Consider the following 17,152-nt stretch of genomic DNA (forward strand, 5'->3'; position numbering starts at 1 on the left):
GCTCATTTGTTGTGTTTTCGCCCCCTTCTGGTGTGGTGCATGGAGCAAGGAAGAAGACTTGAGCGTTACAAAATAAGCGTATGTAGGAGTTATAACAGGGGCGGGAACATATACAGTCTATGGTGGGGAATTCATTTTCCCAAGAGGCCACATGAGACACTGTGAAGGGTACAGAGGGCCTGACCAAAACTCTGAACTAAATTCTGCTCAATGTTAATTTCATCGCTCTATAAAATGCAGTAAATTATCTGGTTTTGAGCTGCTGGTGGTAAGAATGTATGTAATGATAAGACTATGTTAATGTGGAGTCAAATATAGCAGTAAAATAATAGTGAAAACTCCAATCATTATCCCACTTTTACCATTTATTTTAAACACAACATACATTCAAACCACAGAAACAATATAGCGCCTGTATGTTAAGCAGCAAACCAGCAATTTATTAAAAGCAATTAGTGTTTTTCACAAGGTAAAGAGGTAACTCTGTGTTTCTGTGCAGGTGTGTATGCACATAAATCGCCTTCAAAATAAATGCACTACGCTTGTATTGATTTCTAATTTCTGGGTAACCTAGTGCGGCCATGGTGGAGCTGTTAACTTTTTCATCCTGCTGATCACTTTAGCCACTTAACATCTACCCCCTTTTATTAGGGGATTAGGGGTTGTGTGCAGTGGATGTTTAGGGGGAGACAGCAGGTCAACAGCAGATGCCACATTGAAGTGGTATACACCATCTGAAAACTGGAACCTGAAGATTAATTACTCAATTAAGTAGAATGATTAAAGTGTAAAAGGGCTCAGAACATTTCATATACTTAGGTGCAGTACTCGAGTAAATGTTCTTAGTTACATTCCACCACTGCAATCATGGGAATAATCTTAACCGCTTAATAATTATAGAATAAAACCGCCAACTAAATAGTAGCTTTGTTTAATAACTGAATGAGCAACTGTGATCAAATTGGACATTTTAATAGAAATACAGACCACACATTAGACATTTATTAGAGTTAAATAAACACAATCAGCTCACAGCATGTTTCTAATATTACTCATAAGAGACACACAAGAAGGTGATTTATGATGACATTTTTCACACTTGATTGGGAATATTTTTGTTCACACAGTGGATACAGAATAAAAGAAGGATTCAGTCTGGTATCAGTATAGCATTCAGTGTGCGTAAGTGAAGTGAAGCAGCTGCATGGATCAGATGTGATCCGAAGTTAGACACATACAGTATACTGTACATTCAAGCCACAGGGAGTCATGTTTTCACAGGAGAGAACATGGGAACAGAGCAGCATTTTCAACAAAAAAGTCTTTCACTTGAATAAAATCATCTAATAACAACATTTAATGACCAGTCATATACAGTCATGGAAAAAAATATTAGACCACCCTTGTTTACTTCAATTTCTTGTTCATTTTAATGCCTGGTATAACTTAAGGTACTTTTGTTTGGACAAATATAATGATAACAACATAGCTGATAAGAGTTTAATTTAAGAGCTGATATCTAGCCTTTTTCCATGGTTTTATTGATAATAACCAAAATCATTATGACTGTAGAAGCATGAGAAATGATGATTGCAGATGGATTGTCCTGCTGACCGTTAAAATAATAATAAAATGAAGACATTATGGCTCTTCAACACCTCACATCAAGTCCCACTCGCTGTTAAGTTCTACACTGCTGAAACCATCCATTACCATGGCAACTGATCGATGCATCACTTACGCAGCTGTCGTGTTAGATTATGTGGCAGTGCACCACCCAAAACACTGAGGGCAATTGAATTAAGGGCCAGAGGGATTTTTTCTCTCTAACATCACTGTATGAATCTTTTATAGGAGTGTGGGTTTTGTAGGGCACCTTATATCATCTTCTTTAATAATCTGTTTCACCGACTCACACACAGACAGTGCAGATCACACAAGCGTGTGGGTGACATGAGTAATCTAGTATTCAGTTCAATGATGCTACCTCAAAGTCTTCCAGCAGTAAGCCGTCTGTTTTTTCTCTTCTGAAACTCTAAGACCAGAATATTTGGGCCCTGATTGTAACTTGACGAAGATTGACAAAACTACCACGAGACCAGTGGTTGAAGAAGTATTCAGATCTCTTACTTTTCTTACCACTGTGAAATTACTCCACTACAAGTAAAAGTGCTGCATTCAAAACATACTGAAGTAAAAGTACAAAAGTATCAGCCTCAAAATGTACTTAACCCTCCTCTTATGTTGCGGGTCAAATTGACCTAATTTCAAAGTTTAAAAATCCCCCAAAAAATAGTTAAAAAAAGAAAAAAATTAAAAATTAAAAATAACATTTTTTTAAAAAATCAATGTAATGTGAAACCATTGTATGTTATATTAGGTCTTTCCAATATACATTAAAAAAAGTTTTAACCTGCATTTTATATGAAAAATGAGTGAATCATCCTCATTGAACCATGATCTGTGAGAGGTAAAGCACACCATTGCATTAGATGTTGATTAAATGGTTTGGTTAGTATTGGAGTTAATAGTGAAATGTAAACAATTTTATTGGGATTTTTTGGTTTCTGACACTTTTGGATAATTAAACATGCTGTTCCTGAGAAACGGACATAACAGGAGGGTTAAAGTTCTCACTATGCAGAATGGATCCACTCAGATTGTTTTATACATTTTAAATATATTATTAGATTATTTGTATTGCTGCATTTATGTAATAGCTTTCATTTTAACTGCTTAATATACTGTTATGAGGTTTAACTAAAAAAAAATCATCGAATCATTTTAAATTGATCATGTTTTTTTATGTTTAATCTTGACTTGAATAGTAACTAAAGCTGTCAGCTAAATATAGTGGAGTAAAAAGTACAATATTTGCCTCAAAATGTAGTGGAGTAGAAGTATAAAGTTACATAAAATGGAAACATTCAAATAATGTACAAGTACCTCAAATTTGTACTTAAGTACAGTACTTATTTACATTCCACCACTGCACGAGACCAGCAACAATCTGCAAACAACACACACTTCATGCACGGAGCAGCCATTAGCAACCATTTAGTACTGATACAACACCAACCATTTGTCACTTAAACATCAAATCTGCTGTCTGTGTGAAAGCACATATACTTTGCAGGTAGTGAGGGGATCACAAGTCTTTCAGGTGTTTTTACAGCAACACAAACCATTTTTAGCATTAATAAAAGGTGTTCCTACCTACACATTGATGCTGCTCTCGTTCTTTTTTTTTTACAAGAAAAAAGCAGCCAATTGTTTGCGAAGCATTAGGATGGCCTGATTCTATGATTCTACGATTTTAGGACTTGAAACTGTCACAGCTGATCACCATCAGGGAATTCAAATTAATTTTAAAGGACAAAGAAATCGCTTCCCTTGGTCAGTGTGACTGCTCCATATAAATTGGCTACTGATGCTCACTCTGTGTTGTTGTGATAGCTGTATAATGTTGTAACTTGTCTCTTTTTTATGCTGCCTTCTTGGCCAGGTCTCTCTTAAAAAATTGATTTTTAATCTCAATGAGGCTTTTTGGTTAAATAAAGGATATATATATATATATATATATATATATATATATATATATATATATTTATATATATATATATATATATATATATATATATATATATATATATATATATATATATATATTTTATTGACAACAAATCCAATAAAAAATCTAAAACAAACTACGTGTTAGTCCATCACTACTTTCTCTGTGGCGCTCAGATTCCAGTCCATTAGTTCCTAGTGCAGATGTGAATCTTCACAACCACCTCAGAAATAAATAGTTTAATTATTATGTCTTTTTGAAACTGTTACTCAAACATATTTATTGAGGACTATTTTAAGCTTCCGATTAATACACTTTTGGTGTGGACAGAGATCTATGACACAGAGGATCAAGATACAGAATGCAGGCTTTGGCTACATGAGCCGTGTTTCCATTACAGTCGATACCTGGGTCTCACTCGCCGAATAGCCCCTAATTTGAATATGAGCCGTCCTAGCGGCCATTTGACCGTCCGTTTTATAGCCCTGTCGAAGAGCATGGGCTTTTTTCTCCCCTGAAAAAAGCCTGGTTGCTGATACTGTAGAACGCTAAGCGGGATGTGACGTAGCACTCAACGGCACAACAACACATGTCATTTCTAAAAGCCGGCGAAGTAGCAAGTAGTCACAAGTGACAAGAAACATAAGCCCCTTTCATAGTGTGGTCCCGCAAAACCCCGCTATATTGCTGGAAAGATCCGTACTGGCTTTTCACCTTAGAGCGTTCATAGTGGTCCCGCAGAGGTGTGATTATCTGCCCTTTCATAGTTCAGTCCTGAACAAGGTGCACAGCAGCACAGTGCTAATAGGCTAACAGTTAGCTCTGTAGCAGTACAGTGTGTATGTGCTGCTTCAGCAGGAGGTGTTCACTTAGTGGCCTCTGTTTGTTTACAACAAGCACCGGACACTCTGTGCACAGTTAGCCATCCTGGTTTGTTTATGATCAGTGGTGGACGTTGTGCACTGTTAGCGACGTGGCCACAGTTGCGTCTCCCATGTTTAATCCGTTGCGTGTGTGATCACAGTCGAAACTGTCGCTAAGTGATTACGCGAAGCTTGAAAACCATATGTGACCTCCGGAGTCTCGTAAATCCCTCTGGGGCCTTTTTTGTAATGGAGACACACAGAGTGAGCGGACATTTGAGAGGGCTCAGCCTGAAGCTTCCCCTGCGGCCACTTTTTACCCTAATGGTAATACGTCTATAGACAATCCTTGTTGAAATCCCAACAAATCAGTCATTGTCAGTCATTGATAATGGGGCAAAGCGTATATACACACTCCTTTTGAGTCTTTTGATACACAAAGTTGTGCTGTTGGCCAATGCTGAAAGCTGGAGTGAGCTATCCCAACCTTTTAAACCATCCACTTGTATTTAATGCTGACCCTACAACCAAGTACTGATATAATTTTACTGTAGTGGTAGACAATAAACATAAAAATGTGTTGAGAGCAATTCCTGAAGGGAACACGCAAGGTGCTGCCAAAGGTACTGTTATTATTGCTGTACTATTATTAGATTCCTTGTGAAGCATACGGTGACTCATAGCAACACTGATGTGTTTCAGAAGAGGTTTTTTTCAAATGTCCCACATAATTTAAGTAACAGAAGAACCATCCTGTCAGACACACCCCTGGAGAGTACAGAAGGTCACTGCGGTGACTGCTGCTGTACACTGTTGTACACTGTGGGCAGTTTATACAACTGGATGTATGATTTGGTCCCTTGATTACAAAATAGATCTGGTACATTTTGGAGGTTTGGCGGAGTATTAATTTACAAAGTATAATCAATTGATTTCACCAGATATACAGTCATGAAAAAAAATTATTAGACCACCCTTGTTTTCTTTCATTTCTTGTTAATTTTGGACAAATATAATGATAACAACAAAAATAGCTCATAAAAGTTTAGTTTAAGAGATGATATCTAACCATTTTCCATGGTTTTCTTGATAATGATTTTGGTTATGATCAAGAAAACCATGGAAATCAGCTCTTAAATTAAACTCTTATGAGCTATTTTTGTTGTTATCATTATATCTGTCCAAACAAATGTGCCTTTAGTTGTACTAGGTATTAAAATGAACATGAAATTGAAGATAAAGGGCGGTCTAATAATTATTTCCATGACTGTAGCTTAAAGTTGTAGTTATAGGATGTGTTGACACTATGAGTAAAGATATAAACATCAAAAATAAAACTGTATACATAAATCAGTGTAGTTATTCTATTATATACTGTTAGGCACCACATTTTAAAATATTGCTGACTTAAGTTTTACTCTATGGCAGTGACACCAAGACAGACATGGACACACAGAATAAACACTCAATTTAACGAAAGCACAACTATGCAATAGTGTGCTCAATAGAACACGTCAAAATTTAGTTAACCTGCTGTGGGGTTATTTAAAAAAATAAAGAATAAAAAAAGGAATGAGAAGAATTTCACCCAGCCTCCTCCATCCCAGCTCACAGGCATGTTTCAGGACTTGTGGCCATGTCACCATTTTGCTGCGGCTCCTTTAAGAACCTTTCTACTTCCTCTGAGTCCACTGTTACACTCTCTGGCCTGACCTCCCCTTCTTTGTCTGTCTCCTCGTCCTTCTTTGACTTCTTCTCTTGTTCCTCTCTTGCTCCTTTCTCCTCTTCTTCACTCATCTCTGCAGCTTTGCAGCACACCTGTAGTGACTCAGCATTGTCCGTCACTGTGATGTTCTCGAGCTTGTCTGCCGACGCTGAGGACTTTTTTCTGATAAACAAGAAGTTGCATATGGCCAGAACCAGAGCTGAGAGGACCACCTCGCATCCTGCCAGCAGGAAGACGTACATGTAGTTCTTGGTGGCGTCGAGAAGTCGGCCTGGCGGAGAGACAGGGAGACAGATGAGCGGATAATGTTACATACACAAGTCTTTAATACTAACTAACTTCTATCATCATCACCATGGATCATGGTTGGGCCTGGATTGTGGCTGAGGCTACTAGACTCCCACTACTACGATCTTCATTATCAGTGGTGGAAAAAGTATTCAGATCCCTGATACTTTACTAAAAGTACTAATACCACACTGTGAAATGACTCCACTACAAGTAAAAGTCCTGCATTCAAAACAATATTGAAGTAAAAGTACAAAAGTATCAAAATGTACTTAAAGTATTGAAAGTTAAGGTACTCGTTATGTAGAATGGACCCACTCAGATTGTCAAATATATTCTAAATATATTTTTACAAGATTTGTGTTGATGCTTTTATGTAAGCAGTGTTTTAATATTATAAAGACAGGGCTCATTCAATCACTTAATATACTGTAATAAGATTTATTTTTTAAAAAGTCTAATCATGATATATTTATCATACTCAAGTAACTAAAGTTGGCAGCTAAATGTAGTGAAGTAGAAGTATAAAGTTACATAAAATGGAAATACTCAAGTAAAGTACAAGTACCTCAAAATTGTACTTACAGTACGTCCTTAGGTACTCCATCACTGATCATTACTATTAATCATATTATTACTGCTATTACTACAGATACTTATACAGATATTTGTTGCAACTATGACTAGCATTCCTCTTATTCATTCTATTATAACTGCAACTATTACGGTTACCATTGCTATAATGTTATTTCATTTTATTATATTTACCACCAACATTACTATTTTCATTGGTCACATTAGTCATGAATACAAACACTCACCGACCAAGTTATTATGTACTCCTGCTTGTTAACACAAATACCTAATCAGCCATCAATCACATGGCTGCAACTCAAAGCTTTTAGACATTGGTTCAAAGCGAGCATCAGAATGAGGAAGAAAGGTGATTTAAGTGATGCCAGAGGTCAGAGGAGAATGACAGAAAGACAACAGTAACTCAAATAACCACTCTTTACAACCAAGGTCTGCAGAAGAGCATCTCTGGCTAATGAGTGTATATGGTCTGTAAATTTCAGCCAAAACTTTTAAGATAAATTGTGTACTTTAGTTTTTTTCTACTGACTGACCTGCACCAGGTGGACCCACCAGCACAGCAATGGCCTCCATAAGCAGGACAAGGCCAATGGCACTGGAGAACTTCTCAGTACCGACTATTGCCATGAGAACTTCAAACTGCAGGGCGCCCACCATGCCATAGGAGATGCCGAAGAAGATGCAGAAAACCACCAGTGAGGGATAGTCCTTGGCCTGGGAACAATTATGAAATGTATTGTGAAGGAAGGGCAAAACATGTTAAGGCTTCACTTCATTTTCTTTAGGCAAGGCAAGGCAAGGCAGGTTTATTTGTATAGCACCTTTCAACAACAGGGCAATTCAAAGTGCTTTACACAAAACATTAAAAGCATGAGAAATAGACATATATGTAAAATGACATTCAAATATAAAAATTCAAGACTGAAATCGAGCCGATAAAATATTGTAAAAAAATATCAAATATCAAAGCAATAAAAGTTAAAGTGCAGTACTTAAATGCAGTGGCAAACAGTAAAGTCTTTAGTCTTGATTTAAAAGAGTTGAGAGTTGCAGCAGACCTGCAGTTTTCTGGGAGCTTGTTCCAGATATGTGGTGCATAAAAACTGAACTCTGCCTCTCCATGTTTAGTTTGACTCTGGGAACACAGAGCAGACCTGTCCCAGATGATCTGAGAGATCTGGTTGATTTGTAGCTAAGCAGAAGATCAGAAATGTACTTCGGTCCTAAACTATTCAGTGCTTTGTAGACAAACAATAGTATTTAGTATTTTACAGTTCACTATGATCAAGCATTCACCTACCTGTGATCCAACCAGGTCAGTGATTCCATTGAAGAGCATAGCAAAGCTGAAGAGGTAGACACAGCGTGGCCGCACCCATTTCAGTCCGGCGATCACACCACATGTGGGCCGTGCAAAAATGTCAATGAAGCCCAGAATGGTGAGCAGCAGAGCCGATTTGGTGTCCTCATTCCCCAGCTCCTTAGCATAGCTCACAACAAACACTGGAGGCACAAACAGCCCCAGCACCATGATGGATGCTGCCACAGTGTAGATGAGAAACCCACGGTCTTTGAACACAGAGAAGTCCAGCAGTTTGGTTTTAGGCTTCTTCTTCTTCTCTGTTTCTTCTTCTTTGTCGACCTGTTCCAGGTCCTTATCCTTGAGCATCTTGGGTGAAACCAGAGGCTTCATGAGAGCCCCACACACACAACAGTTCAGTAGAAGGCCACCCAAGATGAGGAAGCCCCCCCTCCATCCATACTGGTACTGGAGGACCTGGCCCAGAGGCGAGAGGCAGCAGAGGGCCACGGGGCTTCCTGCTGCTGACAGCCCATTGGCCAGAGGACGCTTCTCACTGAAGTAGCGGTTGAGCATAATGAGAGATGGTTGGAAGTTCAGGGCTAACCCCAAACCTGCAGCAGAGGAAATACAACTTATTATAATCTTTGAGTGATTTATTTTAAACATTTGAATTATTCAGAGAGGCATTAAGACAATGTATGCTCATAGATTATTCATATCCTTTCAAGTCACATATAATCAGTGGTGGAAAAGTAAAAGTACTAATACCACGTTGTGAAATTGCGCCACTACAAGTAAAAGTCCTGCATTCAAAAGCTACTTAAGTAAAAGCATCAAAATGAAACAAAATGTACTTAAAGTATCAAAAGTAAAAGTACTTGTTATGCAGAATGGACCCACTCATATTGTGTTATGTATTCCAAGTATGTTATTGGATTATTATTACTGATGCATTCATGTAAGCAGCATTTTACTGCTATTTAGGTATGATTATTTTTAACTACTTAATATACTGTTATGTGGTTTAATACAGCAATTATGTCTAATCACTACATTTATCGGGTATTTTATGTTAAATCTTGACCTTAAAAGTAACTAGAGCTGGCAGCTAAATGAAGTTGAGTGAAAAGTACAATATTTTCCTAAAAATGTAGTGAAGTAGAAGAATGAAGTTACATAATGTGGAAACACTCAAGTAAAGTACAAGTACCTCAAAAGTGTACTTAAGTACAGTACTTGAGTAAATGTACTTATTTCCATTCCACCTCTGCATGTTATAATACAAACTTTCAGCAGAAGTTCTGACCTGTAATGACCCCAGTAGAGAGGTAGATGTGGATGATGCTGGTGGAGAAGGAGGCCAGGATCATTCCCAAAGAGGCAAAGAGGCCGCCCACCATCATCACTGGACGGCAGCCGAAGCGGTTCACCAGTACGCTGCACAGAGGGCCTGGATAGAGTTAAACACACTCAGTCAGGCTGTTAGTGTGAGATACAGCATGACAGTCAGACATCTTTTCATCTGACTCTGGGAAAGGCAGAAAACACAAAAATTATGGCTAATATGTTGAAATTTCCTTGAGAATGCAGAGACAAGGCATTCCATGCCAGGACAAAATTTACATTTAACTTTTAAGTTTTGGTTGTTTCCACTTAACTTTTAGTTTGAGTTACTGTCCATTTATTTCTATTTACACTTTTAGATTTTTTTCCTGTCCGCCTGCTTGTTTTAATTACTAGAATTGAACATTTGGAAGGCAAATGAATAGAGTCAGTGGAAAGTCCGCACTGCATTTTGTAAGCATTGTTGGAAGAAACCTGACACCATGAATTTTATTGCCAAAAAACTGCTCCACTTTAATTGCTATGCATATGGCACAGACGTGAGTCACAGCTGCAAACTAAGATCAAGATTTCCTTTATGAGTCCCACAAAGGGGGAATTTCAAGAGCAACAGGAGCAAAGTGGATAGTAAAAAACAATAAATAGACAACAGTATAGACTAGAAATATAAGAGAAGTATTACAAATAAACAAGTAAAACAATTTACAATATAAACAAGTAGAAATATAAAAAGTATTAACAATTAAAATAAAAAAGTTAGGACCATGACAGTGATGGAAAAAAATATTCGACCACCCTTGTTTTCTTTAATTTCTTGTTAATTTTAATGCCTGGCACTCTTATGAGCTATTTTTGTTGTTATCATTATACTGTATTTATCCAAACAAATGTACCTTTAGTTGTACCAGGCATTAAAATGAACAAGAAATTGAAGAAAACAATGGTAGACAGAATCACCAGTTGGATATGGACCATTGCACATATAAATTAAATGATAGAAATGGAAATATTCTAAAGTGTTTATAGTACAGTGAACTCTGGTTTGTTTGGTCTACTGAGAGAAGTGCTGACAAATATGACTATTACTAAAATATTGTAGTATGTGCATGTGTTGTGTTGGGCTGCATAATATTGTAAGATGTTCAAACTCCTAAACAAAACTGGAGCTTATGTGTGCATTGTGCTGTGGTGCTGTACCTGTGCCGTAGAGCATGGCCAGCAGTATGGAGGAGATCCAGGCCGTGTCGCTGTAACCCACCCCGAACTCCCTGATCAGCTCTTTGAAGAACACGCTGACTGCTTTAGGGAAAGCGTAGGAGAACCCCGTGATGACAAAACAGCCGGCCAGCACCGCCCAGCCCCACCCGCCATCTGGAGCCTTCACCCCACCTGCATCCACGTCCGCCACCACGCCTCCCATAGTGCACTACGGCTTGGTTCACAAAGGCTGACAGAGAAGCTATAGCAGAAAAAATGAAAATGACAACAAAATGATGGATAGTTAGTCTGTTAGTGCATCTAATTAGTGCACTGCAGCAATTATACTGCTCCCACACTGGACATATTTAGTCAAAAGTGGATATGTGTAACATTCAGTGGTGGATAAAGTATTCAGATCCCTTACTTAAGTAAAAGTACTAATACCACACAGTGAAATTACTCCACTACAAGTAAAAGTCCTGTATTCAAAACTCACTGAAGTAAAAGTACAAAAGTATTAGCATCAAAATGTATTTCAAGTATTAAAAGTAAAAGTACTCATTATGCAGAACGGACCCACTCAGATTGTTTTATATATTCTAAATATTGTATTATTATTTTTGATGCATTTATGGTAGCAGCAGTTTTTTCAAGCCATGGTGATTTTAACTACTTCATATACTGTATATACTGTTTTTAATTTTGAAAAAATTAATCATCATTTTTAATCATTTTAAATCAATTACATATTTTTCATGTTAACTGTTGACCTGAAAAGTAATTTTAAAAAATTCGAATCACTTTAAATTGATCATGTTTTTATGTTAAAATCTCAAAATGAAAAGTAACTAAAGCTGTCAGCTAAATGTAGTGGAGTAAAAAGAACAATATTTGCCTTAAAATGCAGTGGAGTCGAAGTATAAAGTCACATAAAATGGAAATACTTAAGTAAAGTACACAAACCTAAAAAATGTACTTAAGCTCAGTACTTGAGTAAATGTACTTTATTAGTACAGTTATATTCCACCACTGGTAACATAAAACATTGAGCAGAGATGCACATTGTGTATGTGTGTGTGGTTATAAGAAAACTCACACAGGTTCTGACACGTTCCCCTCAGAAAACTTCACCGTCACACATGATGTGTCTCAGTGTTGATTAGCTGAGCAGGGGCGGGAGATTTTCAGGAGATTGGACCAGCACCCCACAGGAACTAAAATAAACAACCAGACAGTGAAAGCAATCCAACAAGCAAAACATTTGTGCATAAACTATGTAGTTTACCATAACAACAACACCCAAATTCTCCTAAAGTCATTAGACAAAAGCTGCTTCGCCTTTCTAGCTCATTCTGATTCATTTTAAAACCCCATAAAAGCGATATCATATGCATACTTGTTGACCAGTGGTGGGAAAAGTATTCAGATCCCTTACTTAAATACAATTACCAATACTATGCGACATAATTACTCCACTACAAGTAAAGGTTTTGCATTGAAAATTTACTGAAGTATCAGAATCAAAATGTACTTTAAGTATCAAAAGAAAAAATACCTGGTATGCAGAATGTCCTCACTGAGATTGTTTTTATATATTCTAAATGTATTATTAGATTATTTGTATTGATGCATTTATGTAAGCAGCAGTTTAATTTAGTCAAGGTCGGGCTCATTTTTATTACTTTATATACTGTTATGAGGATAAATTTGAAAAAAAAAAAAGTCCAAATCACTTCTAGTTGATGTTTTTATGGTAACTTTGAGCTGAAAAGTAACTAAAGCTGGCAGCTAAATGTAGTGGACTAAAAAGTATAACATTAAATAAAAGGGAAATACTTAAGTTAAGTACAAGTACCTCAAAATTTTACTTAAGTACAGTACTTGAGAAAATGTACTTGGTTACTTTCCACCACTGTTGATGATTATACTTAGCTTGAGATTAAAGCAACATGTGCCATCCTCACCCATTTATTTAGGGTATGAACATTACAAACAGCAGTATTATTGTACTACACAGTAGAAATAGCTATTGGTAGTATTGTAATAAGGGAAATTGTTATTATTATAATGTTAGGACAAAGTACCTGCACAATAGCACCAGTGGTGGAAAGTAACTAAGTACATTTAGTTATGTACTGTACTTAAGCATAATTTTGAGGTACTTGTACTTTACTTGAATATTTCTATTTTATGTAATTTCATACTTGTACTCCACTACATTTTGAAGCAAATATTGAACTTTTACTCCACCACATTTATCTGAAAGCTTTAGTTACTTTTCAGGTTGAGATTTAACATAAAAAACATGATAAATATAAAGTTATTATACATTTGTTTAATTAAACCACATGAAAGTCTATTAAGTAGTTAGAATAAACCCTGTCTTTTCAAAATTAAAACACTGCTTATAGAAAAGCATCAATAAGAATAATCTAACAATATATTTAGAATATATAAAACAATCTGAGTGGGTCCATTCTTCGCAATGAGTACTTTTACGTTTGATACTTTAAGTACATTTTGATGCTGACACTTTTGTACTTTTACTTCAGTAAGTTTTGAATGCAGGACTTTTACTTGTAGTGGAGTAATTTCACAGTGTGGTATTAGTACTTTTACTTAAGTAAGGGATCTGAATACTTTATCCACCACTGAATAATACCAAACATATCAGGCAAACAAGCTGTTTGTAAGGCTGAACAGTATTATATTGTTGAGTCCAACACCTGACCTCCACTGATCATGAGACGTGACTGAAACACAGCATGACACTGTATTTAGACCTGAACTGTAAACCTTTCAATCAATCAGCACTCAAACAAACAATAGTGTTAACTAAATAGACTATTGGCATGGAACTGGACATGTTAATATAATGTAATGAGAACACTGTGTTTGTAGTAGTTGACCACATTTTCCCACATCACCTCCTGTATTTACAAGCCTACAGTAACCAGAATGACAGTTTCACTACACCCTATAATTCTCACTAATGGAGCTGCTCTGGGTGATTAATAGATCTTCAGGGTCTCTCTCTGGAGCCAGACATAGCTTTTACCAACGCACCCATTATTTACCTTGGCCAACACACACACACAAACATATGAATAATTAATTCATGTACAGCATGTGTGTGTATTAAGGATTGAGGTCGGGATATTTTTGAGGAGACAATTTCTACAAACCGAAGCAGTAAGGACACTCACTGCTGTTTGGACATGGCTAGTGGCTCCATCAGCTCTAATTAACAACCTGTTGAAGAGCAGGAGAAATGCATGCGAGCAATCCACTGTCTCTGGGTAACACGACCATTTCAAGGCTCACGCTGCCGGGAATGTGACGTGACCAGTCAGTCCCAGGGGCAATGCATTATTACAGTCGTACACAGATCCTGACTCCAATATCTGCTTTCATAAAAATCCTCCTCTAAGTCTCCTTGGATAGTGTCTTCTCAGATCAACTGTTATGAATGATTTTGCTCTTACTGAGTGAATTTGTATACTAACTTTGAAATGAATGACTGGTGTGTAAAGGGTGATGAGTCACACAGACAGCTTTAACCTGACTGTGCACCCTTTTCAGCTTCTTTCAGATCATTGTTTTAATATTTTTGGCCCATAACTGTGAGATATAAGATATAAGTTCCCTCTCAGTGATCTTATCTCATCAACTACTTTCCAGCAGCAGCAGTGAACAATAAAAGGTTTTAAGTTTTTTTCATAAACTAACACAGCCCCCCTTCACCACACCTAACATCACAACATGCACGACTGGGTGGCATCGTGACCAAATGACAGACCTCCATATAGAATAGACATATTGATACTATTGATATGCATGTGTCACTGTGGCTGTGACGGACGCCTTCCTGCTTCCCATACTGACTTTGAAATATGAGCAGAGAGACTGAATGTGGTCAGTTTAGATGTCAGAATGCACGCAATGACAAACTGTTGAGTCTCTTACCGGCTGATGCTGCTGAGTGTCCCTCCTCTTGTCTCCTGTCTCAGTCTCCTGTCCAGTGATGCTGCTGTTCCTCCTCTTGTCTCCTGTCCAGAGATGCTGCTGTTTCTCCTCTTGTCTCCTGTCCAGAGATGCTGCTGTTCCTCCTCTTGTCTCCTGTCCAGAGATGCTGCTGTTCCTCCTCCTGTCCCCTGCCTCAGTCTCCTGTCCAGTGATGCTGCTGCCCCTCCTCCTGCCTCCTGCTTCAGCACCGTTCCTCCCTGCACGTCAGCATGCAGACCGGCAGGAGGACGTGCAGGGAGAAGCACGCTGCTGGGTCCTAATGCCTCCGGATCAGTGTCGTTATTCAACATCGACCAATGAGGTCACTGTGATGAGTCCACTGGCTATTTTTGGCCTTGTGTTTATCTCGGTGGTTTATCTCTTTCTAACAAGATTAGCATCAAAATCATAGTTAGCTCAAAATGGCGATCAGTTGTCTTTAACAGGAGTTTAAGGTGGTTGTTTTGCATCTTTAAGAGATACAGTCATGGAAAAAATTATTAGACCACCCTTGTTTTCTTCAATTTCTTGTTCATTTTAATGCCTGGTACAATTAAAGGTACATTTGTCTGGACAAATATAATGATAACAAAAATATTATTATTAAGAAAACCATGGGAAATTGCCAGATATCAGCTCTTTGATTAAATCCTTATGAGCTATTTTGTTTTAATCATTAAATTTGTCCAAACAAATGTACCTTTAGTTGTATCATGCATTAAAATTAACAAGAAATTGAAGAAAAAATGGTCTAATATTTTTTCCTTGACTGTAGATTGTTAAAATAATTGATTATTTTCTATATTGGTAAATTATTTTATGCTTTATTTCTGCTTCTCTGTCTCTGTTCTCTGTGAGTGACGCAGGTCACTATCAAAGGTCAAACCTTGACTGTAATAAATATCTCTATGCATTTATATTAAGTCAGACAATATGATTTGATACATTGATTGTGTTTGTGTGTTAATATTGATGTAGAAAACTATGATTACTTTAATTACATATATTCCATTTGCTTAAACTGATTAAGATTCTATACATCACAAAGAATGACATCCAGATATATTGATGCACAGTTTTTGCTGTGTGTGTATGTGCATTTGTGAGTGTGTGTGTGTGTGTGTATGTGTGTCTGGAGAGGGGAGACCACAGAAGGCCGAATGAAAATCCCGTGTGAGAATCTCTGTAAGTCATAACAAGATACTTTTTTTTAGATGATTAGATTTTTTAGATGTCAAAAAAAACCCTGACTTTTAGTCCCTACTTTGGGTCTTATTCTAAAAATACCATGATCCTACACTTCCCATGATTCAACTTGATAACGTCTTTCATCAGACCCTTCCTGTCTAGTCAATGGCCACATATTTTAGTTTTTACTCTATCTGCTGGTCTGATAGGAAGTGTACAGTGTGTTTATGTCTGAAAACAAGGTCCACGAGGGCTGTGAAAGTCAACCACAACACCAGAAAACCAAAACAATGACCTGCAAGATGCTGAAAGCCCTGAACAGCTGAAAGGTGAGTCATTCTCTGAGGGATTATCACTTCTTAGTCATTTGATTGGTGTTTATAGAAAAGTCTGGATTAGTGCAGCTTTAAACAGACGCGTGCTTTAGGCTGCATTCACTTGATTGACCGGTGTCTTCCCGCATCAGTCAGCCCATTGTGTTCTTCCTTCACTCTGACCCCTGCAGGGTTCACACACACAAATAAAAATTAGTCGTCTCATAATATGATTTTCTGAATCTACCAGGACCACACCAATGTTTTTCTACTGGCATCATTTTTCTTTCACTCTACCAACTGGCACCCTCACCTCAAGATCTCATGTAAGGTGCATTTGTGATGTATGTGCATTGACCTGACCATGTGTCAAACCTGGGTACCACATAAGCAAGACACAGGTTTCATAGTTGCCTTCTCTCTTTATGAGTTTGTATCTCTTTGTGGTTGTGTTGCCTTGGTTGTTGTGTGGTCTCATTGTCTCTTTGCAGCTCTTTTGCATTAAAAATGCCTCACTCAGGTCATTTTGAGTCTCTAGAGTGATATTTTTTAGGTGAAGACCAGAGGACGCATGACATTTCGGGGGCCTTGGGGCCTGTTCAGTAATCCATCCACTGATCAGATATTGAGCTTTCTGGAGCTGTGTTGCTGTGCTGTAGTTTCCCGTAATGCTCTGACTGACAGGGTGTGAATAATGAAAGAATAAATAAACTACTGTGCTGTTGCTGTGGGGAAGAGACAACCCTCCCCCTGGCC

General features: G+C 37.6%; 1 protein-coding gene across 1 annotated transcript; it reads right to left on the reverse strand.

The window, feature by feature from the left end:
- Positions 1 to 5,689: 5,689 nt before the first annotated feature.
- slc16a3a (solute carrier family 16 member 3a) lies at positions 5,690 to 14,995 on the reverse strand. The gene is made up of 7 exons (XM_059347722.1): positions 14,856 to 14,995; positions 11,986 to 12,103; positions 10,887 to 11,148; positions 9,652 to 9,795; positions 8,343 to 8,956; positions 7,576 to 7,756; positions 5,690 to 6,431 (listed from the first exon to the last, which is right to left on the reverse strand). Exons 3-7 carry the CDS (start codon positions 11,107 to 11,109, stop codon positions 6,043 to 6,045), a joined length of 1,551 nt encoding a protein of 516 aa, XP_059203705.1. The 5' UTR covers positions 11,110 to 11,148; positions 11,986 to 12,103; positions 14,856 to 14,995; the 3' UTR covers positions 5,690 to 6,042.
- Positions 14,996 to 17,152: the final 2,157 nt, after the last annotated feature.

Source organism: Centropristis striata, chromosome 13 (genome assembly GCF_030273125.1).
Source record: "Centropristis striata isolate RG_2023a ecotype Rhode Island chromosome 13, C.striata_1.0, whole genome shotgun sequence".
Classification (NCBI taxonomy): domain Eukaryota; kingdom Metazoa; phylum Chordata; class Actinopteri; order Perciformes; family Serranidae; genus Centropristis; species Centropristis striata.

Bases quoted from the DNA above. Each gene is read 5' to 3' on its own strand.
- slc16a3a (XM_059347722.1), bottom strand. From the start codon at position 11,109: ATGGGAGGCGTGGTGGCGGACGTGGATGCAGGTGGGGTGAAGGCTCCA. The intron at 9,796-10,886 runs GTACAGCACCAC...AACTCTATCCAG, and splicing joins GGCCATGCTCTACGGCACAG to GCCCTCTGTGCAGCGTACTG. The intron at 8,957-9,651 runs GTCAGAACTTCT...CCTCTGCTGCAG, and splicing joins CTCTACTGGGGTCATTACAG to GTTTGGGGTTAGCCCTGAAC.